The sequence below is a fragment of the Danio aesculapii genome, chromosome 19 (assembly GCF_903798145.1).
Source record: "Danio aesculapii chromosome 19, fDanAes4.1, whole genome shotgun sequence".
NCBI lineage: Eukaryota > Metazoa > Chordata > Actinopteri > Cypriniformes > Danionidae > Danio > Danio aesculapii.
Window position 1 is genome coordinate 50,336,122 of NC_079453.1, and position 27,588 is coordinate 50,363,709.

Here is a 27,588-nt window from a genome sequence, read left to right on the forward strand (position 1 = left end):
TGAAAAATTTAATGATTATATTGTTTCAGCGCGTTGTAAATAAACAGTTTAAACAAACAGCAAAGGGAGACACGATGGATCAGTGGTTAGCACTGTGGCCTCACAGCAGGAAGGTCGCTGGGTCAGTTGGCGTTTCTGTGTGGAGTTTGCATGTTCTCCCCGTGTTGGCGTGGGTTTCCAAACACATCCAAAACACATGCGCTATAGGGGGATTGAATAAGCTAAATTGGCCGTATGTGAGAGTTTGGGTGTTTCCCAGTACTGGGTTGCAGCTGGAAGGGCATCCGCTGTGTAAAACATATACTGGATAAGTTGGCGGTTCATTCCGCTGTGGTGGCTGATTAATAAAGAGACTAATTAAGCCGAAAATGAATGAATGAATGAACAAACAGCAAATGTAATTTGTCTTGAGTGAAATTCAAACTCAACCTTTCTGTAATGGCAGGACAAATATTACATATGTAGGGCCAAATTATAAAATAAAACACAATAATTAACAGTATATTTAACAATCAACAATTTAGAATAAAACTACAATAATAAACTGTATTTTTAATAATCAACCATGATTCATTTATTACAATTTACAATATTATAAATCGCGCTCTTTTCTGTCTCTCAATTCAATATTGTGGACAAATATAAAAATATAATAACAATAACAAATATTAATAAGAGCAGAAACAAAATATACAAACTAACAACTTAAACACTCAACAATTTATGATGCATTTATAATTCTCTGCGTGTGGTGTTTTTTTTTTTTTGTCTATCTCAGTATCTCTCCCTCCCTCTTCTGTTTATCTCTGTCCCTTTCTGCCTCTTTTTCAGCCCCTCTCTCTCTCTCCCTCTCTCTCTCTCTCTCTGTGTGTGTGCGTGGTGTTTGTAACTCTCTCTCTCTCTCTCTCTCTCTCTCTCTTCTGTTTTTGTCAATAAATCCTCGGTGTGTCTCCGGTTTTCTCACCGGGCTCTCAGTCTCCTCTCTCCGACTCGAGCTCAACAACAGACCAAACTCATCCAGAAACATGTTGTGGAAATCACGGACCAAGACAGAACCCTACTGTTCTCAGGTCAGTTGATTTGCGCTTCATTATTAATATCCAGTACTGAACTCTGCTGTTCTCAGGTCAGTTGATTTGCGCTTCATTATTAATAGCCAGGACTGAATCCTGCTGTTCTCAGGTCAGTTTACCTCAGCTTTATTATTATCCGCCTTTCAGTTTGGCGACAGACTCCGCTTAACACAGCGAGTTTTACCACTGAAGGATTTAAAGTTCTGTTTAAGTGAGACGCTCTGCAGTATTGCTGGGTTGTTTTAACCCAACGCTGGGTTAAATTCATCCAACAGTTGGGTTTTAAAAAGTTTTGACGGTTTTGTTCATTATTTGACCCAACACTTGGTTAAAAACAACGCTGTGTATTGTGAAGTATATTAGCATATATCTAGAGTAGAATAAGCACTAAATATCCACTCTAAACGTGTTGGGTTGTTGTAACTTAACGTTTGGTTGTTTTATCAATTAGATTTAAATGGCACTTTGTCTATATTTGACCCAGAGTTGCGTTACAACAACCCATAATGTCTACTAGAAATATTTTAAATGTACGAAACCATTAAGCAAAGTGTCTTTCATAAACCATATTTAGATTTGACTAATTATTAATTTAATTGAACAGAGATATGAAAATGAGGCTTATTTTTGTGCATAAAAAGCTAAACTTGAGCTCTTATTTATCTACCACATTAAGAAGGAATATTTAGATTAATTTGAGTAAATAAATAACATTTAAACCGTATTCTACTCAAAAATAGGCACAAAACCCATATTTAACTTAAAATAAATGCATACAAATGAGCAAATAATAATTAATACAGCACGATTTAATGTTAACCATCAAATAAAATTAAAAAGAGGAAAAACAAAGCATTGTTTCGACTCAAAAATAGACTCAAAACCTTAATTAGCGTCAAATAAATACATTAAAACTGTCAAATAATAACCAGTAGCCTAAACATATGATGTTATTCATCAAATACATTTGAAAACGTTTATTTTCTACTCAAAAACAGACTCGAAAATCTTATTTAAATTAAAATAAATGCATTAATAATCATTAAGGACAATATAGCTAATGTTAACCATCAAATAAAATTAAAAAAGAGGAAAAACAATGCTTATTTTCTACTCAAAACAAACTCGAAACCTTATATAACGTCACATAAATGCATTAATAATCAGTAAAGCACGATATAGCTAATGTTAACCATCAAATAAAATCAGTAAAGAGGAAAAACAGTGCTTATATTGACTCAAAACCTCATTTAACTAAACTAAATACATTAAAAACTCTAATTATAACCAATCCAGCACGATATAATGTCACTCTTTAATTCGCAGCAAACACCATGCATAGGGGAGAAGGGTGTTTGCAGTGAGTGAATTAATTCGGGGGAATTAATTAATGTCCCTTTAAGGTGGTCTCTTCACCCCTCCCCCACCGAGCAGCGCTATAAAAGCGGCGTTTGCGCAGAAACAGGGACAGTCGGAAACTGCGCATCTCCATGGCGCACCGCAGCTTTTACTGACTCTAAAAAAGCAGACCAGGAGAGCTCAGTGTCCAGATGTTAGTCCACTCCTACTCCAGCATGGTGAGTTCAAGAGATCCAGACTAAAGCTTCTTTTGATGGAGATGTGATTGTCATGTGAGATCAGCTGAGCGCGTAAAGTGCGTAAAGTGCGTAACGCGCGTGTGGTGTGATGCGAAACAAGTGCTGCTTGGAAATATGTCACATGCTGCCATTGGTCTAATAAGAGAGAGAGAGATCTATAACAGACTGTCTTTGTGTCACGGTGACTCGGAAATTATATCTTGGACAAAGGGTGTTATTAAAGTAGGTTGTTGGAAAGAGGGGGAAAAAAGGCAGACAGAAACTTCGGGTTGATTGATGTTAGGATCGCATGATAAGTTTTCCCACACTCACTATATTTGACAACAAACAAACAAACAAATTATTATTATTATCATCATTATTATGTTTGTTTGTTCTCGATAAAAGATCGTGAATATAATAACAATTGCATGTAAATTAAAACGCCCTGTTCTAGTCGTATAAGACGAAAGCTGCTGTTATACTGATTTGTTATGGGTTTCAGTCGTTTATATTATTTTACTAAAAATATCCAAGCCACTGGAAATATTACAGACGCATAACATGTACAATTATTAGGCCTGCGTGTTTTCAGTGGCTGTAATCCCGTATTAACCGCATGCATTGTGTCTGTCAGTCCTGATTGTGTGAAACGTGAACACACCTGGCACAGAAATGGAGCTCTTATTATTATATTTAGAGGATTTGTTTAATCCTTCAGAATTTTTAATTAGATTAATAATAGGCTGGAATGATTAACGACCATTAATAAAATGCCCTGAAATGCAGAATTAAATTAATGTAGAATCTGCTGTATTTAAACGCATTATAAATGCAATAAATTACGATAATAACAATGACTATAAACACTTTTTTAAAAACTTTGGGTTGTTGTAACTCAACCGTGGGTTAAATATGGACAAATCTGACTATTGGGTTGCGTTAACGGAGCATCTTTTAGCGCAAAGAACACAAGACTGCATATAAATGAGCTCAATAAAGTAAAAACTTGAGCATTTTATATTTTAAGCGTATTAAATAATAACTTTTGCATGTTTGATGTAATTATTATTCATTGTTAATGATGTTTACGAAACATAAAATTGATAAGAATGACACTGAAAAAACTCAAACACAAATCCAGTGGGATCAACTTAACAATTAAAACAAATGCTTTCATATTTGACCAAACGTACACACTAAACACTAAACTAAACACTAAACGTAAACTAAACACGAGAGTGCATATAAATGAGCTCAATAAAGTCGAAACCACAAATCCTCAAATACAGAAAATGATCATTGCACTTTGGTGTAATCATTGGTGTAGAAATTAGACGAGTTTGTAACATTAAAAGGATAAAATGCACAAAATAAAAGAGTTGTTTAACCAAACGGAGCGTCAAATATGAACAAAAGTTTGGGTTATTTTTAAAATTCCATTTTAATTTAATTTTTTTAAACGCAAAGGTTGTCTGTTCATATTTGACCCAACGTTTGGTAACGCAATGACGCACATATGAAGGAGTCAATATAAGTCCACAAATTTCTGCCTGAAAATATTGATGAAAGACATTTGATGCAATTAATGGAGTGTTTTTGTAACATTTATTGGTCAAATATTATTTTAACCCAGCTTTGTCAAATATAGGCTAAGCCAACCCAAAGTTGGGTAATTATTTTTCAGTTTAATTTCAATGACATTTTTAAACCCAAAGGTTTTGACATTGGGTTATGCATTGAACGCGACAGTGCATTAAGGAGATCAATACAAGTTTCTGTCTAAAATATATAAACCTATAACTGCACTTTTGATGTAAGGGGTTTTTTTTGTAAATTGATCACATATTCTGTTAACCCAATGTTGTCAAATATGAACAAATCCAAAGTTGGATAAAATTGTATCGTTTAATTTCAATTACACTTTTAAACACAATTGAGTTGTTCATGTTTGACCCAATTCGTGTATAAACACGATAGTGCATATAACCCAACGTTGTGTCATATACAAAATATGAAAACTTACTCATTTGGGACTCCACGTTGGGTTAAAACAAGTGCATGTTATTGGTCTCTTTAACTACTGGTTTGATGATCCAGATAGTGGTTTATACCTGACTGCCCGGTGTTTGTTTCCCCGCATGCAGGAGCGCGCGGACGGGCTGTCCAGCTCCTCTCCGGGCGGTCGGCTCTCCCAGCTCTCCCAGCTGAATCAGGCCGCCTATTCCTCGGCTCCCCCGCTCTGCCACACCCCGGCTTCAGACTTCCAGCCGCCCTACTTTCCGCCTCCGTACCCGCAATCCTCGCTGTCGTACTCCCAGAGCCAAGACGGCGGATACCCGCATTTACCGGAGCCGTACCCGTCGCTGAACTCGCTGCACCAGCACCAACAGGCGGCCTGGCACTCGCAGCGCTCGCGCTCGGAGGACGCCGGTCTCCTGTCGCAGCCGCACCGGGCGTTGAGCCTCGACCCGCGGCGGGAATATCCGGGAGTCCCGCGACTGCTGACCCATGGGCTGGGCGACGGAGCGGCGGCGCTCGGGGACGGGCCGCTGGGGATGCACGCGGTGCACCACGGGCTGGATGATATTCAGGTGAGTTCAATCACTCCTGTTGGTGTTGTTTAATTATAATATTTCTGCTTTAAAATCATGTTTTCAATCAAATTTAACGTCGTGTTATAATAACCCAGCATTTTTTTAATTTCTGCTTGATGTTGGAATAAAAATGTTTCACTTCAATTTAAATGACACGTTCAGCAGTGGTTGTGAATGTTCATATTTGACCAGCAACCCAGCACGTTTAGTTTGATTTTTATATTTTATTTCTGCTTAAAACGCTGGGTTGTCATGTTTCAATAAATTTAAATGACACTTTAACTCAACTATTCGACCCAGCGTTGTTACAACGTCCCAGCATAAGTGTTTTATTTTAAATACTTGCTTAAAGTGCTGGAATGAAAAGTTTTCCCTTAAATTTATATTACATATTTAACCCAGTGGGTGGGTTAATTCATATTTGACCCAACGTTTACTTTCACAGCAACCCAGCATGTTTTATTTTTTAATTTCTGCTAAAAATGTTGGGTTGTCATTTTTCAAAAAATTTAAATGACACTTTGTAACCCAACAGTTTGTCCATACTTGACCCAATGTTGGTGCAACAACCCAGCATTTTTATACTTTACATTTTTTGCTTAAAAATGCTGAGATGAAAAGTTTTTTTTAGTTAAATTTATATTACATATTTAACCCAGTGGGTGGGTTTATTCATATTTGACCCAACGTAGGGTTTCACAGCAACCGAGCATGTTTTATTTTTTAATTTCTGCTCAAAATGCTGGGTTGTCATATTTCAATAAATTTAAATGACACTTTGTAACCCAACAGTTTGTCCATATTTGACCCAATGTCGGTACAACAACCCAGCATTTTTATATTTTACATTTTTGCTTAAAAATGCTGGGATGAAAAGTTTATTTTTTTAGTTAAATTTAAATTGAACTTTTAACCCAGTGGGTGGGTTTGTTCATATTTGTTCATATTTGATATTTTGACGCCTGATTATACAGCAACCCAGTATGTTTCATTTTGTATTTATTTCTGCTTAAAAATGCTTATTTATTAATACAATTTAAATGCCAATTTTTTTAACCCAATAATTTGACCCAACGTTGGGTTACAACAACCCAGCATTTTTAGAGAGCAATAACGATCCGCAATCATGTTCAAATGAAATCTTAAATATGAAACCATTGGCAGTGTTGGTATCACAAGCCCAATCATGATATAATATTAAGGTTGTATAGATATTTTAAACATCCGTTTCATTCAGACTCAATAATCATAGATTTAGCCTATTTGCAACAAGAATAGACAATAATACATGAAACGTAAACAGCATAACGATCTTTATAGTATTATTTTATACCCATATGAGCTTTCAATCGTTATTTATTTATTTATTTAGCATTTTAGAATGTGTTTTATTTGCAATTTCACTGCATAAGCGACTTGAGAAAATAAAAAGTAAAACCTCGTTTGTACACAATGTGGAAAAATTAAAATCGCTTATTTATTAGTATGTTCCGTTATCCAATATTTACACAAACAGGAAGATAACTTACCACAAAAACAAGAAATACGTAACGGGGGATTATTTAATCAGGCATTTCTGAAATGTGTCATAAATTAATACTTTATATGTAAATATCAAAATGTGTAACACGATGCAGATTTCAGCTTCAGAGAAAACTTGCATAAGCACTGACTTCTATACTACAGAATTAACATTACGTGACAATATAAAAGGTGTTAGTTTGGTTTTAACTTATTTAGAAATAAAACTAACAAAATAAAGCAAATAATAACACAAATTTGACAACTGATTCAGAACTACAAAGCTCCGGGAGATTATTAGAGTTAAAAAAGGCTATTAAAAGTGGTGAAATACAGTTTATAAATCATGTTCTAAACAGCTAAATGCCATATCTAAAAATAAATGGTCATAAGAGAGATATAAGAAAAGCTATTGAGTATAAATTCATTTGAAGTGTACTCATGATAATAGAAAAGTCAGCGCCATTAGTGTTTCTCCGCGCGTGCATGTGTGTCTGTGTGTGTGCGTGTGTGTTGCGCAGGTGCAGTATCTTCAAACTCACAGCGCGTCGAATCGCTTTTCTCGGCCAATCACTCAACACACACTGAGACTCTGATGATTTCCAGCATCTCCGAGAACACACACATTTCACAGCACAACACGCCTGATCGTTTAATTCACCGCACAGACAACTACAAATCTGCGTGGAGTTATTTACTTGCGCAGTCCTGAGACTTTAAATGCGCGCTGCTGGTTTTTAGAGTGCTCTGTGTTGTTTTATTCACTAATTCTGCGTTGCTTTTATAAACTCTTTTTTTTAAGTGCAAAGTAAAATTATTCACCCTAAAATGCTGGGATGTATTAACCCAATTTTGGGTCAAACAAACTCAAACGTTGGGTTAAAAGGTGTTATTCAAATATAATTGCAAAAACGAACTCCGTATTGGGTTTGTCTGTATTTGACCCAACGTTGGGTTAACACAGCCCAGCATTTTTAGATTTTATACATTAAACTGACACTAAATTGAGCATAAGGTATCACAGATGTTATAAATATTTGTAAAATCCTCTATACTATAGAGATCCCTCATGTTGATGTTTTCAGCTAATATCACAGTTTAAATAAAACGTTGGGTTGTTTATTTCACCACTAATGGGTAAAATATGGATATACTAAAACAAATATCAATATAAATATGGACAAATGCAAAAAAAAAAAAACATAAAAATTACAATTAATAAGTATTTTGGTGGTTCAAGAGTCATTCAACATGTCAGCAAGTGCCTGAGAATGATGAGCCTGAAAATAATGTTCATTTCTTTTGCTGTGTAACTGGGTGTCTTCTGTAAGTCATAGTAAAAACGTAAGATCCAAAGCTCTAGGTTAACTGCATGTAATGACCCGTTTTAACCTAACAGCTTGGTATATCCATTTTGACCCAACATTGAGTTAAAACAGCTCATCATTATAAACTAAATCTTCTTTATAATGAGTCCTCATGTTGATATGGTAATGTTTGTCAATCAATATCACATTCTTTAAAAATGTTGGGTTATTTCACCATGCACTAATGGGTAAAATATGGATAAACTCAAACAAATATCAATAAAAAATATGGACAAATGAAAAAAAAATACATAAAAAAAAAACTTATTTAGACAATTAATTAGTATTTTGGTGGTTAAAGAGTCATTCAGCATGTCAACGAGTGCCTGAGAATGATAAGCCTGAAAATAATTTCTTTAACTGGGTGTCTTCTGTAAGTCATAGTACAAATGTAAGATCCAAACCTCTAGGTTAAATTTTCAATTAAATTTAAATGACACTTTTTAACCCAACAGCTTGGTTTGTCCATTTTGACCCAACATTGAGTTAAAACAGCTCATCATTATAAACTAAATCATCTTTATAATGAGTCCTCATGTTGATATGGTAATGTTTATCAGTCAATATCACATTCTTTAAAAATGTTGGGTTATTTCACCATGCACTAATGGGTAAAATATGGATAAACTAAAACAAATATCAATAACAATATGGACAAATGCAAAAAAATACATAAAATTAATTAGTATTTTGGTGGTTCAAGAGTCATTCAATATGTCAACAAGTGCCTGAGAATGATAAGCCTGAAAATAATGTTCATTTCTTTTGCTGTGTAACTGGGTGTCTTCTGTAAGACGTAGTAAGGTCCAAACCTTGGTTAATTTTTCAAGTAAATTTTAAACACAAAAGCAGCTGGTTTTGTCCATTTTGACCCAACATTGAGTTAAAACAACCCAGCATTCTAAATTAAATCATCTTTAATTTCCATATTTAGAGTCCTCATGTTGATATGGTAATGTTTTTCAGTCAATGGTTGTTGATTTCACCCATTGCTGGGCCAAATATGGACAAACCCAACCTTTGGGTTAATTTTCTGATACAGTAAATTGAACATGTACACATATACATCACCTATATACAGTACTATATAACTGCAGGTTAACAATGCTTATGTATAATGAGTCTAACTGTTAAACACTGTAGTCATTAGTAACTAAGAGTATGATAGTTTGGGGCGGCACTGTGGCCTCACAGCATGAAAGTCGCTGATTCTAGTCCCAGCTGGGTCAGTTGGCATTTGTGTGTGGAGTTTGCATGTTCTCCCCATGGTTTGGGTGTGGGTTTCCTCCGGGTGCTCTGGTTTCCCCCACAGTCCAAACACATGCACTATAATACGAGTATGTATGGGTGTTTCCCAGTACTGGGTTGCGGCTTGAAGACCATCCGCTGCGTAAAACATACGGTGGAAAAGTTGGCGGTTCATTCCGCTGTGGTGACCTCTGATAAATAAGGGACTGAGCCAAAGGAAAATTAACGAACGAATGAATGTATGATAGTGCAATCAGCACTTGTTGTGTGTATTGCCTCTTCTTGAATCGCTGAATGCCTCCTCAATTGTAAGTCGCTTTGGACAAATGACTCTGCTGAATGACTAAATGTAATAAAGTTATAGTAACTAATAACCTTCACTTGTCTGATTGTTGATTAATGTAGTAATGTGCCCCCTTTGTACAATAATTATAGTCAAAAGCGCTCTATAAATCTACTTGAAAACCTTTTGAAAAATTTTAACCCAAATTTTTTTTAACCCAACAGCTGGGGTTTGTCCATTTTGACCCAACATCATTGAGTTACAACCCAGTATTTACTTTTTTTAAGAGTCCAATGCATTACCTGTTTATTAAGCTGAGCTAATTTACCATGCTGCTGTGTTGTGCAGGGTCTGGAGGAGGCCTCAGCGCTGGGCATTCTGGATCATTCCGTCATCAAGAAAGGTGAGAGTCTGCATGTGCTTTCTGAAATTTCAAGTAGATTTAAAGAGCTCTCCAGCTGCAGGGAGATTTCATGTGCTGCTCACACACCCTGCATTAAAGGATTCAGTCTCACACACACACACACATACACGCATGCAATTTCATTTGAAGTCCAGAAATCCTGTAGCTCTGCCTGTGCTGTTGGCTTCAGGCGGACTCTGTTAATGAACTGTTGATGGTCATATGAGAGAGAAAGAGGAGGATTAGAGCAGGAGTGGAGGACGAGAGCAGATAATAAACTGATGAAGAATCACAGCATCACTATTCCTGTACACTTAGCTGGAAAAATGGTGGAGAGTTAATAAGAACAGCACTTTCTGTAGTGCGGTCACACTTTAAAACATGAGGAGTTGTTTAAATCTAATGTGTGGTCAGATATGGACAAACAAAGTTTTAATTACATTTTTTTACCCAAGATGCACAGAAAAAAAGATATATATATATATATATATACACACACACTTTTTTCTTGTTTATTTATGGTTTTGAGTTGCATTATGGCATCTTGATCTTGATCCTGTAACAACATTTCTAATAGTTTAAAGTGATCTATTGTCTGTATTTTGTATTCAGTATATTGTATTTTGTGATTCATGTTTTTATTATATTATTTCTGCTAGTGAATTGCATTATGGGATCTTGATCTTTCTTCCAACAACCTGAACAACCAAAACTGGCCTGGAAAATACGGAAAAGTCCTATTGACTTAACACTGGACCAAATTTTGTGACCTCATAACTGTGTGCCAGACTGTCATACAGACTTAAGGTTGGGCTCATTTAACTCAGACTACCAATCTGCCAATCACTGATGACATTTAAACTTTTTAGCCACAACCTAGTAACCACTTTCGGGACCTTAGCAACTTTGCCATAGTCTTCCATTGTAAAAAAAACTGCCATTGACTTTACATTGGACATACTGATAACATACCAATCCGTACTAACGACATACTGATACATACTAGAAACATACTAATCATACTAGCAACATGCAAATTCATGCTAAAACAGACTAGTTCATATTAGAAACATGCTGGCAATATGCTAATTTATGCTAGAAACATGCTAGCGTAATGCTAATTCATACTAGAAACATGCTAATTTATGTTAGCAACTGCCCAGCAACCACTCAGAACACCTTAGCAACTGCCTAGCAACACCTCAGCATCCACCTAGCAACACCACCTAGAAATGCCTTAGCAACCGCCTAGCAACCACCCATAACACCCTAGCAACTGCCTAGCAACACCTTAACAACCACCTAGAAATGCCTTAGCAACCACTCAGAACACCCTAGAAACCACCGAGCAACACCTAACCAACCACTTAACGACACCTTATCAGCCAATTAGCAACGCCTTAGCAACCACTCAGAACACCCTAGCAACATCTTAGCAACCACCTAGCAACACCTTAGCAAACACCCAGAACACCCTAAAAGCCACCTAGTAACACTTTAGCAACCACTTAGCAAAGCCTTAGCAACCACTCAGAACACTAGCAACACCTTAGCAACCACCTAGCAACACCTTAGCAACCACTCAGAACACCCTAGCCACCTTCTAGCAACACCTTAACAACCACCTAGCAACCACTCAGAACACCTTAGCAACCACGTTGCAACGCCTTAGCAACCGCCTAGCCACAGCTTCGCAACTGCCTAGCAACACCTTAGCAACCACCTAGTAACACCTTAGCAACCACTCAGAACACTCTAGCAACACCTTAGCTATCGCCTAGCAACCATTCAGAACACCTTAGAAACAACCTAATAAAACCTTAGTAACCACCTAGAAAACCCTAGCAACCACCTAGAACACTCTAGCAACCAATCAGAACACCTTAGCAACCCCCTAACAACCCATTAGCAAACACCTAGAACACCCTAGCAACTGCCTAGCAACGCCTTCGTAACCACTCAGAACACCCTAGGAACGCCTTAGCAAGAAACCTGCCAGTCCATACTACAAACATGCTAACATATATGTACTTATTTATCCCGACTGTTTCAAAATTCTTAAACTACTTCAATTATTTCAACTTTAAAACTACTTCAAACTTTTAGGCGAGGCTTTCTCAACCACCATAAGGTTTTTCTACGAACTTGACTTTTCTAGTTGTCATGTGTAATAGTGTACAGTGCTATACAGTCTGGGTTGGTGTTGTTCATTCCTCTACAAACACCTCATAATAATCTGCAGCACATTTTCTTCTACATTATATTATTTAAAGCTACTAAAATGACACCAAAAGTCTCTTTGTTAAACTGTAGAGTTGAATTCTCAACATCAGACGTGGACAGAGCAGAGATCAACATCCCATAATGCAATTCACCACCACAAATAAACCCTGAAACTGTTGATTAGCAGACGTGTTTTACAGTGCACAACCCAGCATTTTGACAACACTTGCATGCATTTATTTTAGATCCACTGCATATACATATATATTTAGAGATCCTGCATATTTACAGAGCAACAGAATGGATCAATTATGTGTTCACGGCTGTAGGAGGTGTGTGTGTGTGTGTGTGTGTGTGTGTGTGTGTGTGTGTGTGTGTGTGTGTGTGTGTGTGTGTGTAGTAAAGCCTACATGAATAAACGGATCTGCTCTCCGCTCATGGCCAAAATCACACATAAACATAACATAAACCCCAACACGGTGAGTTATGGGCCAGTGACGATACACTCTGTGCTCAATTACACTATTTGAGGATAATTATGCAACGAATAATGTACATCCAGTGACACGGTGGCTCAGTGGTTAGCACTGTGGCCTCACAGCAAGGAGGTTGCAGGTTTCTAGTCCCGGATGGACCATTAGACATTTCAGTGTGGAGTTTGCATGTTCTCCCCGTGTTGGTGTGGGTTTCCTCCGGGTGCTCCGGTTTCCCCCACAGTACAAACACATGTGCTATAGGGGAACTGATCAACTAAATTGACCATAGTGTATGAGTGGGAATGAGTGTGTATGGGTGTTTCCCCATAGTAGGTTGCGGCTGGAAGGGCATCTGCTGTGTAAAACATATGCTGGAATAGTTGGCGGTTCATTTAGCTGGGTAGACCCCTGATAAATAAGGAATGAAAATAAATGAATGAATGTTTAGAAGTGTGTTGGAAAAATTTGCTCTCCGTTAAACAGAAATTGGGGAAAATTATACAGGAGGACAAAATGCTGGGTTGTTTTAACCCAATCGTTGGGTTAAATATGGACAAACCCAACTCTTGTGTTAAAAATGCTATTTAAATTAAATAAAAAATTAACCAAATGTTGTTTGTCCACATTTGACCCATCATTGGGTTAAAACAACCCAGCCCTTTAAGAGTGCAGCTACGCTCTAATAAAAATACTGGGTTGTTTTAGCCTGGACAAACTTAAGTATTGTGTATAAAAATGTCATTTAAATGTAATAAAAACAAATTAACCCAATGTTGGGTTAGTCCACCTTTGACCCAACATTGGGTTAAAACAACCCAGCATTTTTTTTAGAGTGCAGAGTCTTTTAATATTTCATCAAATGACAATTTTTGAACACAGAAACTACACTCTAATTATGCTGGGTTGTTTTTAACTAACATTGGGCCAAATATGAACAAACCCAATGTTGGTTTCATTTGTTTAATTAAATTAAATAAAACTTTTTAACCCAACAGTTGGGTTTCTCCAAGTTTGACTCAACATTTGGTTAAAAACAACCCAGCAATCCAGAGCTTATTGTCATTGACATGAATTTTATCGCCATTCAATTTGAACTGCATATCCATCTGTAATGTCTGATCTAGGCTACCCAGCACAACACTGACATCAATGTAAAATGTGCAAGACTTCATGAGTATTGCTGGGTTATTTCTTCAAACCGCTTTTAGTAGAAAAAGATTTAATTCTGTGTGTGAAATAATCCACCTGGGGCTGTTTTTATCAGCGCTGGGATGTCACCTCTTCCACCCCGCAGCTCTTCCCATCATTCATTGGGCTGATTTTCCAGAAACAGGCTCTCTTTTTTTCTCCCAGTCGTACAGAAGTCAGCCCACACAGATGCAGCTCACAAATGTGTGATTAAGGCTAATCTTAGGAAAACAAATGAAGCTTTTTAGGAATGATGTAACGAAGATACTCCAGCTCAAATTAAAAGCCAAGCGTCTTGTTTCTGCACAAGCGTTCATCATTGATACGCATGTGAATGGAGTGTTTATTTGTTTAGCTGCAGACAAAAACCTTCAGCTAATGAGGAAACTAATGTTTGTCAGAAAGCAATGCTCAGACATGTGCTTATTGTTGCGTCTGCATTACCTTTAAAATAATTTCATATAAATAGAGAGCATGCAAGTGTGGAAATAACATAAGAAATGGGTTAATGTTGCATGGTTATTCATGTCAAAACTAAATGAGTTATTCTGAGCCGTGCATCTTAAAATATATCAAAGATTCTGTTGCAAAGTGTGAAGCTTCTGTTCTGACAATAATATAGCAAAGATGAATGAGTATTTTGGGGCAAAACTGTCTGTGATGCTTAAATACACTCTAAAAATGCTGGGTTGTTTTGACCAAAAGTTGGGTCAAATATGAACAAACCCAATTGTTGTGTATAAAATGTCATTTAAATTTAATAAACAAATAAATTAGCCCAATGTTGGGTTAGTCCATATTTGATGCAATGTTCATCAAAGGGCACAATCTTGGAAGACAGAAGCTACACTCTAATAATGCTGGGTTGTTTTAACCTGGACAAACTGCACTGTTGTGTTAAAAATGTCATTTAAATGTAATTAACCCAATGCTGGGTTACTCCATTTTTGAGCCAATGTTAGGGGAAAAACAACCAAGCCTTTTTTAGAGAGCAGAGTCTTTTAATAATTCATCAAATAACACGATCTAAATTCAGGGACAATATCGTTGAACACAGAAGCTACAGTCACTCTAATAAAAATACTGGGTTGTTTTGACCAAATCATTGGGTCAAATATGAACAAACAATTTAAATGACATTTTATAACACAACACTTGTGTTTGACCCTATTTGAACCACCACTTGGTTAAAACAACCCAGTATTTTTATTGGAGTGCAAGGACAAAATCATTGAACAAAGATGCTACAAACCAAATGTTGGGTCAAATATGGACAAACCCAACTGTTGTGTTAAACAAAGCAATTTAAATTTCATTAAAAAAAAGTTTGATTTGTCCAAATTTAACCCAACATTGGGTTGAAACAACCCAGCATTTTTTTAGAGTGGTGCGTTCTTTTTAATATTTTATCAAACCCAACATTTGGTCAAATATGAACAAACCCAATGTTGGATTAATTTCAATTCAATAAACTTTAAATGACACTTTAACCCAACACTTGTGTTTGTCTACGTCTGACTCACCATTTAGGTAAAACAACCCAGCATTTTTTTAGAACCAGAGTTTTTAAATATTTCATCAAATCACACTTAATTTTTATTCAAGGCCAATAGGACTCTCTAACTAAATACTGGGTTGTTTTGACCAAATCATTGGGTCAAATATGAACAATTTAATTGACATTTTATAACACAACACTTGTGTTTGACCCTATTTGAACAACTACTTGGTTAAAACAACCCAGTATTTTTATTGGAGTGCACTTAAGTCCAAGGACAAAATCATTGAACAAAGATGCTACAAACCAAATGTTGGGTCAAATATGGACAAACCCAGGTGTTGTGTTAAACAATGCAATTTAAATTTCATAAAAAAAAAAAAAAGTTTGATTTGTCCAAATTTGATCCAACATTGGGTTGAAACAACCCAGCATTTTTTTTAGAGTGGTGAGTCTATTTTTAATATTTTATCAAACCCAACGATTGGTCAAATATGAACAAACCCAATGTTGGATTAATTTCAATTCAATAAACTTTAAATGACACTTTAACCCAACACTTGTGTTTGTCTACGGCTGACTCACCATTTAGGTAAAACAACCCAGCATTTTTTTAGAACCAGAGTTTTTAAATATTTCATCAAATCACACTTAATTTTTATTCAAGGCCAAAATCAAAGAAAGGACACTCTAACTAAATACTGGGTTGTTTTGACCAAATCATTGGGTCAAATATGAACAAACTATTTAAATGACATTTTATAACACAACACTTGTGTTTGACCCTATTTGAACAACTACTTGGTTAAAACAACCCAGTATTTTTATTGGAGTGCACATAAGCCCAAGGACAAAATCATTGAACAAAGATGCTACAAACCAAATATTGTGTTAAACAATGTAATTTAAATTTCATTAAAACATTTTTTTGATTTGTCCAAATTTGACCCAACATTGGGTTGAAACAACCCAGCATTTTTTAGAGTCCTTTTTAATATTTTATCAAACCCAACGATTGGTCAAATATGAACAAACCCAATGTTGGATTAATTTCAATTCAATAAACTTTAAATGACACTTTAACCCAACACTTGTGTTTGTCTACATCTGACTCACCATTTAGGTAAAACAACCCAGCATTTTTAAATATTTCATCAAATGACACTTAATTTTATTCAAGGTCAAAATCAAAGAAACGACACTCTAACTAAATACTGGGATGCTTTAACCAAATTGTTGGGTCAAATGTAGACAAACCCAACTGTTGGCATTTAATTTTAATTGAACAAATTAAACTAAAATTGGGTTTGTTCATATTTGACCCAACGTTTAGATAAAACTACCAAGCATTTTATTAGTGTATAGCTTCTGTGTTTTTGTTCTTAAATTTAGATTAAGTGTCATTTAATGAAATATTAAAAGACTCTCCAATCTGAAAATAGCTGGGTTGTTTACCCAAACATTGGGTCAAGTATTAACAAACACAACATTGGGCAATTTTTTAAATTACTTTTTATTTTTTTATTATAATTTTTTTTTTAACACAATGACCATTTGAACAACCATTTGGTTAAAACAACCCAGCACTTTTATTAGAGTGCAATTCATTTAGGTCCAAGAATGAAAATCTTTGAACAAGGATGATACAAGGATAATTTTTGTTAAAATGACTTTTTAACGCAATGACCATATTTTGACCCACCATTTGGTTTAAGCAACCCAGCATTATTTACAGTTTATGCAAGCACAAATAAAGCAAAAGCTGTAAATAGTCGAACTTTCCATGCACACTATCATCAGTCAATCTGTCTGCTTGATTTTAAAGTCAGATTTTGATCAAACTTTAGCAAGTGTGCGCGACTGTGTGCACAACAGATGGAATAAAGCTTCGCCCCAGCGGAGATGCAACACCAATCGCAAAAACAAGAGCGAGAAACAGAAATTAAACACAGCGTCAATAAGACAACAGATGTCAACCTGTGGGAGAGCGTCTTAAAGCGCTTCAAAACAGGAGGCCTATTCCAAATTATCACATACATCTCGTCACTTTATAAAAATACCCCTGCAGTCTCCTGAGATTTACACTTCACTGAACACACATAGACATCACCTATATACTGTTGAATATGTTCATATGCAGTCAGAATTATTAGCCCCCTGTATATTTCTGTTTAACAGGGAGAAGTTGTTTCCAAACTCATTTCTAATCATAATAGTTTTAATAACTCCTTTCTAATAACCGATTTCTTTTCTCTTTGCCATGTCAACTTGAATTGCAACTGAATGTCCACTCACGCTCTGCATCTTCCTGCAGTTCCACTACCATCCAAGCTGAACGGCTCCACGATCTCTGCTCTGTCCCTCAGTAAAGAAGGCCTAGGTCTGGGTGGAGTGTCCAATCCCGCAGAGGTGTTCTGCTCCGTCCCGGGACGCCTGTCGCTGCTCAGCTCCACCTCCAAATATAAAGTGACAGTAGGAGAAGTACAGAGACGGCTGGCTCCACCGGAGTGCCTCAACGCCTCACTGCTCGGAGGAGTCCTGCGCAGGTGAACAACGACTACACACATAATTAAAAAATATAGATACAATGCTGTACTGAAATCTGTAGGCTTTGATCACTGGTTTGCACATACTATATACTATTATACTACTTACTATATACTGACACTTTAGTAATTTATTGTAATTACTTTAGTGTTTTTGAACCACAATATTGTAAGGTAAAGTCTAGATCGGATATGTGGCCGCCCAGAAGTGCAATATGCACATTAATATAGCAGCATTTTTTATGACACTGCGTTAAAAAATACAATTTATTGGGTGATTTAATAGATAACATAAATAATATTCGGTACAACTACTGTTTTTACGTTACTGTGATGGTTGGGGTGGGGGTAGACATTAATAAAATACAATAAATAAGTAATTTAATAAATAATAGAAATAATTCTTAACTTCTGGCCGCAAACGTATTCAATCTAGCAGCAACCCTATAGTAAAGTACTTGAAATTATCTGTTGTGTTGTTTCTACAGTTGCTATGGCAACAAAAAACTATAGTAATTGCTCTGTCGTGATGATTCTACAGTTGCTATGGCAACACAAGAACTATAGTAATTGATTTGTTGTGGTGATTCTGTAGTTGCTATGGTAACACAACAACTATAGTAATTGAACTGGTGTGGTGATTATGCCGTTGCTATGGCAACAAAAGAACTATAGTAGTTGCTCTGTCGTGATGATTCTACAGTTGCTATGAAAACTGTAGTAACTGATCTGTTCTATGGTTGCTATGGCAACACAACAACTACAGTAATTGAACTGTTGTGGTGATATAGCAACACAAGAACTTTGTTAATTGATCTGTTATAGTGATTCTGTAGCTGCTATGGTAACGCAACAACTATAGTAACTGATCTGTTGTCTGTTGATTTGTTGTGGTGATTCTATACAGTTGCTACGGCAACACAAGATCTATAGTAATTGATCCGTTTTGGTGATTCTGTAGTTGCTATGGTAACAAAACTATAGTAATTAATCTGTTGGGGCAATTCTCCCGTCGCTATGGCAACAAAAGAACTATGGTAATTGCTCTGTCGTCATGATTCTACAGTTGCTATGGCAACACAAGAACTATAGTAGCTGATTCGTTGTGGTGATTCTGTAGTTGCTATGGTAACACAACAACTATAGTGACTGATCTGATGTCTACTGTTGCTATTGTAACATAAGAACTATAGTAATTGATTTGTTGTGGTGATTCTGTAGTTGCTATGGTAACACAACAACTATAGTAATTGAACTGGTGTGGTGATTATGCCGTTGCTATGGCAACAAAAGAACTATAGTAGTTGCTCTGTCGTGATGATTCTACAGTTGCTATGAAAACTGTAGTAACTGATCTGTTCTATGGTTGCTATGGCAACACAACAACTACAGTAATTGAACTGTTGTGGTGATATAGCAACACAAGAACTTTGTTAATTGATCTGTTATAGTGATTCTGTAGCTGCTATGGTAACGCAACAACTATAGTAACTGATCTGTTGTCTGTTGATTTGTTGTGGTGATTCTATACAGTTGCTACGGCAACACAAGATCTATAGTAATTGATCCGTTTTGGTGATTCTGTAGTTGCTATGGTAACAAAACTATAGTAATTAATCTGTTGGGGCAATTCTCCCGTCGCTATGGCAACAAAAGAACTATGGTAATTGCTCTGTCGTCATGATTCTACAGTTGCTATGGCAACACAAGAACTATAGTAGCTGATTCGTTGTGGTGATTCTGTAGTTGCTATGGTAACACAACAACTATAGTGACTGATCTGATGTCTACTGTTGCTATTGTAACATAAGAACTATAGTAATTGATTTGTTGTGGTGATTCTGTAGTTGCTATGGTAACACAACAACTATAGTAATTGAACTGGTGTGGTGATTATGCCGTTGCTATGGCAACAAAAGAACTATAGTAGTTGCTCTGTCGTGATGATTCTACAGTTGCTATGAAAACTGTAGTAACTGATCTGTTCTATGGTTGCTATGGCAACACAACAACTACAGTAATTGAACTGTTGTGGTGATATAGCAACACAAGAACTTTGTTAATTGATCTGTTATAGTGATTCTGTAGCTGCTATGGTAACGCAACAACTATAGTAACTGATCTGTTGTCTGTTGATTTGTTGTGGTGATTCTATACAGTTGCTACGGCAACACAAGATCTATAGTAATTGATCCGTTTTGGTGATTCTGTAGTTGCTATGGTAACAAAACTATAGTAATTAATCTGTTGGGGCAATTCTCCCGTCGCTATGGCAACAAAAGAACTATGGTAATTGCTCTGTCGTCATGATTCTACAGTTGCTATGGCAACACAAGAACTATAGTAGCTGATTCGTTGTGGTGATTCTGTAGTTGCTATGGTAACACAACAACTATAGTGACTGATCTGATGTCTACTGTTGCTATTGTAACATAAGAACTATAGTAATTGATTTGTTGTGGTGATTCTACAGTTGCTTAATAAAGGGATTAGTCCCTTTATTAATCTGGGGTCGCCCAGTGTTTTACACAGCGGATGCCCTTCCAGCTGCAACCCATCACTGGGAAACATCCATACACACTCATTCACACACATACACTATGAGAGAAGAACATGCAAACTCCACACAGAAATGCCAACTGACCCAGCTGGGGCTCGAACCAGCAACCTTCTTGCTGCGAGGTGATTGTGCTACCCACTGCGCAACCATGCTGCCCTCATTCTGGAACTGATCTTTTATTTTTAATATCTATTCTCTCTCAGAGCCAAATCAAAAAACGGAGGCCGCTGTCTAAGAGAACGGCTGGAGAAGATCGGCCTCAACCTGCCGGCTGGCCGGAGAAAAGCAGCCAACGTCACACTCCTCACAGCGCTGGTGGAAGGTACATTTGGCAGACCATTTTATCCAAAGTGAATTACACTGTTAACATTTACTCACTTCTTGCTTTACCTAAGAATCGAACCAACAACCATGGTATTGCTAGTGCCATGCTCTACTGTTTGAACTACACCAAAGTCTGCATGAACTCAAAACTCAGCATATTTATTTGGCTAGCGCACGTTGTTGGTTTTAAGGGGGACCTATTCTGCCGCTTTATACGAGATGTAAAATGCGTCTCTGATGTCTCTAGAGTGTGTAGTGAAGTTCCAGCTCAAAATAGCACACAGATAATATTCTCTAACTCTCTGAAACTGACCCTTTTAGGCTTTGATCATAATTGAGGTGTTTAAGTGACTGTCGCTTTAAATGCAAATGAGATTGTGCTCTTTTTCAAAAGAGGGCGGAGCTACAAATGCCTATTTGACATCAAAGTGACAGATGTAAAACAGGACTAGTGTTTTCAGTTCTGGTCAGTGGTGCGTTTCCCTCGCGGCTGAACTACCATAGTCGATGCATCTTTTGGAAAAAGAACGATGTGGTGACGAGTGTTTCCCAAAACCTGTAGTGTCTCTGTCACAGATTCATCGTTTCAACCACCTAAGTTATAGCGTAAAACGCCCATAATGATGCTCTAAATGGGGTGGAGTAACAACTTCTTTAGAGAAGAACCCCATGATTTCTTTGTGCAAATTATATTGTTTTACACAAGCACGCATTTAAATTAAAATCCAATATTAGTTTAGGTAAAAACATGCACTCGCTTTCCATATTAACTGAAATATATGTAAATGGCCCATTTAGGGCCTGTGTTTCCTTTACAAATATTATTGAGAACATTACATATTCTATTCTAAAACATTAAATCACTTACAAAAGCTAACACGTATTCTAATATCATATATAAATCATATAAATAAATAAATAATGAGGCTGTTTATTTAGAAATTAAATTTTATATTTATTAGGAAATAAAAAAGCATACTTTAATAAAGATATTAATAATGTTAATGATTATTATCATTATTATTATTATTATTATTAAGTAGGATATTGTTTATTTATTTTTTACAATTTGACACATGTAAACCACTGCAGAAATGTTCTAACCAGCAGGCCCATGTCATATACAGTACAGATACTTAATAAATAACCTACTATAAATTAACAGCATTAACGTATGCTGTGTTGTTTTCAAAAGCTTTGGAGACGTAACATAAATTCTTCTTTTAAATAACAGGTCACCTATAGCTTTAGACATGAGCCACGGCTGTGTTCAAAATGACATCAATGTTTTCAAAGTGCACTGCGAAGGGAGCAGTAAACATGAAGATCGCTAAAACTGAACTGTAAAAATGCTTTGAAAGCAAATTACACCATAAGAGAGATGACCTTAATGCTTTTTTAAAAATATCATTCCAAGTTCTAAATGAATAGGGCATAGGGGGGATGAGTGGGAATAGAACACAGCCAGTAACTATGTTTCTAACTACAGCTCCACTGGTGTAGTTGCAAGTGTACAAGTTTGCGAATGTTCGTTGGAATGATGGATTCGGAAAACGGCAAATCAACAAACTATGTTTGTAACGACACAACTTGCGACCTTAGTTGGCTAACGATGGTTTTTGGAAACGCACCCCAGATCTGCATGTTGTCATTGGTCAGTGTGTGCTTCATGCTTCTGTCAGTCTATGGAGACTCCTGTCGCAGTTCATGTGTGCTTCATCTAAAACTCCACATCTATAATCCTCTTGGTCTAAGCTGACATTACCTTCAGCAGCTCAAACACTCTAATGGTTAATGGACAGACGGCTGCTTCTCACTCAGGGCTGCTGTTTATGCTAATGAGGGAGAGATGGCACTAGCGGGCGGGGCTTTCCCCCACTGATGACATGTTCAAAGAGAGAATGTCTAATTTAGACCTGTGGTTCCCAAAGTGAGAGTCAATGAGGGGGAGGGGGGGTGGAAGGGGGGGGGGGGGGGGGGGGGGGGGGGGGGGGGGGGGGGGGGTTGGGGGTCGCTTGGTGCTTTCCAAAACTCCAATTTATTTTATTAACTATTTTCATTTTATATCTATTAGAATGACCATATTTTATTCCTAACCTACTGACGTACAAAATAGTATTTAATAGTAACATTGTTTACATGTTAATAATAAACATTAAAAAAACAACAACATGCAAATCACCCTGGGGTGATCAGGTTATATTACAGACACAGCAAGTGTCATTATGGCGTCAAATAATTGATCAACTTTATTTTATATAATTATATTAACTATATTATATAATAGGTCATATTAGATTAAACTTTCTGACACCTTTACGGCACTCACATACATTAAAAATAAATTCAGGCCACTGAATATGGAGGATGGTCTATCTAAACTAGGAATAGACTTGGGCCTATTGGTATGTGTGCGCTATTGTGTGCAAGGTTTATATAATTGTAACCACCTGAGGGAATTTTGATGGTCACGAGTCACTGGAATGTTTATTTTAGGGTCGTGGGCTGAAAAGTTTGGGAACCCCTGCATTAGATTTACACACAGCTGACACAAAACTGGGTTTAAAGCATAAGAGTTTTAATAACTAATTCCTAATATCTGATTTCTTTTATCTTTCCCATGATTACAGCACATAATATTTGACTACTAAGACACTAGTATTCAGCTTAAAGTGACATTTAAAGGCTTAACTCGGTTAATTAGGGTAATTGTATAGTCATTGTATAACAGTGGTTTGTTCTGGAGACAATCCAAAACTAATATTGCTGAAGGGGGCTAATAATATTGACCTTAAAATGGGTTTAAAACAATTAAAACTGCTTTTATTCTAGCCGAAATAAAATAAATAAGACTTTCTCCAGAAGAAAAAATATTATAGGGAAATACTGTGTAAAATTTCTGAGTCTGTTAAACATTATTTGGGAAATATTTGAAAGAGAATAAACATTGCACTCATGATTTGCCCACGACTGTATTTTGTCTGTAGACATCAATATAGCAGATTTATTAACACTCCCCAGACGTCACTAATTTACAAGCCCTGGTTGTAATTTCTGCATCATTTAATAAAAAGCAGACACCAGCACATTATCAGATCAGCTCGTATACTTGCTGCACTAATTGTCTGCAACACTGCACACACACACACACTACATTATCAGTCACTTAGGTAAGCAGGCTTATAACAAGGATGTGAAGCGAGTGTTAGCTTAAATTTATAAGTGCCTAAGAAGTCATTTTTAAAGCCTATTATCACCTCCAGCTCTCAGCCGGAGTGTTTTACAGTCTCGATGTTTCTCCTCAGGTGAAGCGGTTCATCTGGCGCGAGATTTCGGGTATGTTTGCGAGACTGAGTTCCCTGCGCGGGCGACAGCAGAGTATTTGTGCCGACAGACGGAGCCCGATCAGCTGCCCACCAGACGCAGTATGCTGCTCGCTACCAAGTGAGTACTACACAGGGCATAAGTTTTAGAAACAGTCTGATTTCTTCCTCTTTTTAAATATTCATGTACAGTTGAATTCAGAATCATTAGCCCCCTGTTTATTTATTTCTGTTTAACGGAGAGCAGATTTCTTCAACACATTTCTAATCATAATAGTGTTAATAACTCATCTCTAATAACTGATTTATTTTCTCTTTGTCATGATGACAGTAAATAATATTAGACTAGATATTCTTCAAGACACTTCTATACAGCTTAAAGTGACATTTAAAGGCATAACTAGGTTAATTAGGTTAACTAGGCAGGTTAGGGGAATTAGGCAAGTCATTGTATAACGATGGTTTGTTCTGTAGACTATCAGAAAGAAAAATATAGCTTAAAGGGGCTAATAATATTGACCTTAAAATGACTTTTAAAAAGTTAAAAATTGCTTTTATTCTAGCCGAAATAAAACAAATAAGACTTTCTCCAGAAGAAAAAATATTATCAGACATACTGTGAAAATGTCCTTGCTCTGTTAAACATCATTTGGGAAATATTTAAATAGGAATAAATAAAAAATTCAAAGGGGGGCTAATAATTCTGACTTCCAACTGTACGTCTATAACATTTAAATGGTGATTTTCATGCATGTTACACACATTAATTAAATTTAGCTAATATATTTTTATTTAATTTTGCAACACTGCACTGAAACAATTAATTTGTGTTGAATTTAAACAAACTAAATTTAATAATGTTCAACTTAATTTGTTTGTTTAAATTCAGCCCAAATAAATTGTTTACAACCACTTAACATACAAAAATTGAGTAAATCCAATGAATCATCTATGAATAATTTTTTTCAGTGAGCTAAAAATGCTTGTCATACACTGTAAAAAATATTCTTACCGAATGAATCAAATGAAATATTCTAGTCATCTCAACTTACATTTGTCAAACTGACCTAGAATATTAAACTTAATAAATTATTCTAATATATTAAAAGTAAAAGGTGACACGGTGGCGCAGTAGGTAGTGCTGTTACCTCACAGTAATAAGGTCGCTGGTTCGAGCCTCGGCTGGGTCAGTTGGCGTTTGGTGTGTGTTTCCCCCACTGTCCAAAGACATGTAGTACAGGTGAATTGGGTAGGCTGAATTGTCCGTAGTGAATGAGTGTGCATGGATGTTTCCCAGTGATGGGTTGCAGCTGGAAGGGCATCCGCTGCGTAAAACATATGCTGGATAAGTTGGCGGTTCATTCCGCTGTGGCGACCCCAGATTAATAAAAGGACTAATCTGAAAAGAAAATGAATGAATGTTAAAGTAACATTAAAACATTTGTTGTCATGACTTTTTTTTTTACAGTGTGAATCAAGCGAACTACTTTAGATCTCAGCTGCACAGACAAGTTACCAAACCAGCCTGTGATGCTGTACCTTATTAAACTCTTAAACACATGATCATACATTTTTGATCCACTCCATAAATTCTAAGACGTCGTAAAAAATCCAGTCAATGCTGAAGCTTACCGCAGAGATTATCAACATGTACATTCCATTTCAGTGAGTTATTAAAGAAGACACCAAGATATTTATATGAAGTCACCTGTGTGATGAGTGCTGGCCTATGATCACCAATTCCTCTAGGCTCAATCACCATAAGCAATGCGTTACGATACTTTTGAGTTCCTTTTGCATTACTTTCCTTTACCTGCTGCGGTTTAATCCTGCAGGGTGTTTTTCTTCTTAATAGAAGAGCTCTGCAATGAACAACACACTGTATAACCATCTCAACTTACATCAGTCACGTTAAACTTTGTAGAACTTGCTGAAATCAGATATTAAAAATAAGACGATATTTGTTGTCTTGCCTTTTTGACATTTGTTTATGGTGTAATATTGTTGCGTTAATTGTAATCCCCAACTCACAACTGATTGTGTGTCTTCAGGGAGATCTGCAAGGAGTTTGTGGACCTGATGTCCCAGGACAGGTCTCCGCTGGGGGCCAGTCGCCCGACACCCTGCCTGGAGCCCGGAGTTCAAAGCAGTTTGACCCACTTCAGCCTCCTGACCCACGGATTCGGGACCCCCGCCCTGTGCGCCGCGCTCTCCGCCTTCCAGAGCTACTTGCTGGAGGCCATAAAACTGCTGGACAAAGGAGAAAACTGAGGGAAAAACCACCACGACAAGGAGCTCAAGCACCGCAAATAAACAATCAAGCACTTTTTGGAAGCGTGTGTGTATTTATGTGCGCGAATGTGTGCGTTCCTCACTTGTATGGACTGGTTGAATTCGTCTCTGAAATCCCTTTGAGAGCAAGAAACACATGCACAAGCTTTTCTGACGGACTCACGAGCTTTTGCTGATGGAAAAGCCAATCAAATGACTCAAAAACAGACGGTTGGAAAAGCAACTCGCTATACTGACGAAGCAACTCGCTATACTGACGAAGCAACTCGCTATACTGACGAAGCTATTTGAAAGATGTCATTTTGTACTTCATGTTGTATGTTTATATTATCAATGTCAATTCTTGTTATTCTTATTGGCGTATTGCAATGTAAATGTAATATATTATTAAACCAACAATGAATTCAGATGCTTAATCGTGACATATGACTTTGTTTTACAGTGCGGGAAAGCCAACGAAATCTCAAACCAGCAACATCATCACTCGGTAGCGTGTTACTAGGCCCAGACAGCATCTGCGGACATTTTTTGCTATTTCTGCGGAGAATATTGTAAAAATCTGCGGCTTTACGTGGAATGATTTGAGGAGTATCGTAACTAAAAACTTAATATATGACATAAAACGAATACCTTTTTAACTTTTATTTAATGTTTATAATGCAAATCCAATTAGATCCACTTATTTGGTAAACAAAGCAAGTCTCTCATATAATATATCTACTAATAAACAGACTATATTACTTTACAAACTGTATTGTAAATAAATCATATAAACATTTATTATAACTATTATTACATCACAATAATATTAGTGAAATTAATTTAAAAACTGAATAAATAAATATAAATTCACACACATTTACACAAGTAAACAAAAAGAGACTCACTGATGGGCTAAAAATCTGGAGATTTCTGCACACACAGGTTCCGTGTGGGCCTACCTATTACTAATGTCAAAGAGGTTTGGATTAATTAGATTAATAGGCTTTACCATTTCATTAAGAGTGCAGTGGCTGCTAATAAAACGTTTCCAATCGTGTGACATCTCGTGTTGTTGGACATGCTGTAAGGCTTATCCAAGCTATTTTA

The 27,588-nt window shown here is 36.6% G+C and overlaps 1 protein-coding gene across 2 annotated transcripts; it reads left to right on the plus strand.

Moving 5' to 3' along the window:
• Positions 1-902: 902 nt before the first annotated feature.
• On the plus strand, positions 903-26,891 carry tfap2e (transcription factor AP-2 epsilon). Of its 2 annotated transcripts, none has more exons than XM_056479458.1 (7): positions 903-1,070; positions 4,798-5,244; positions 10,015-10,069; positions 17,769-18,000; positions 20,764-20,882; positions 24,190-24,328; positions 26,259-26,891. In XM_056479458.1, exons 1-7 carry the CDS (start codon positions 1,026-1,028, stop codon positions 26,476-26,478), a joined length of 1,257 nt encoding a protein of 418 aa, XP_056335433.1. In that variant the 5' UTR covers positions 903-1,025; the 3' UTR covers positions 26,479-26,891. The 2 variants fall into 2 exon arrangements, with proteins under 2 accessions (XP_056335433.1, XP_056335434.1); XM_056479459.1 differs by lacking the exon at positions 903-1,070 and adding an exon at positions 2,511-2,650.
• The last annotated feature ends 697 nt before the right edge of the window (positions 26,892-27,588 follow it).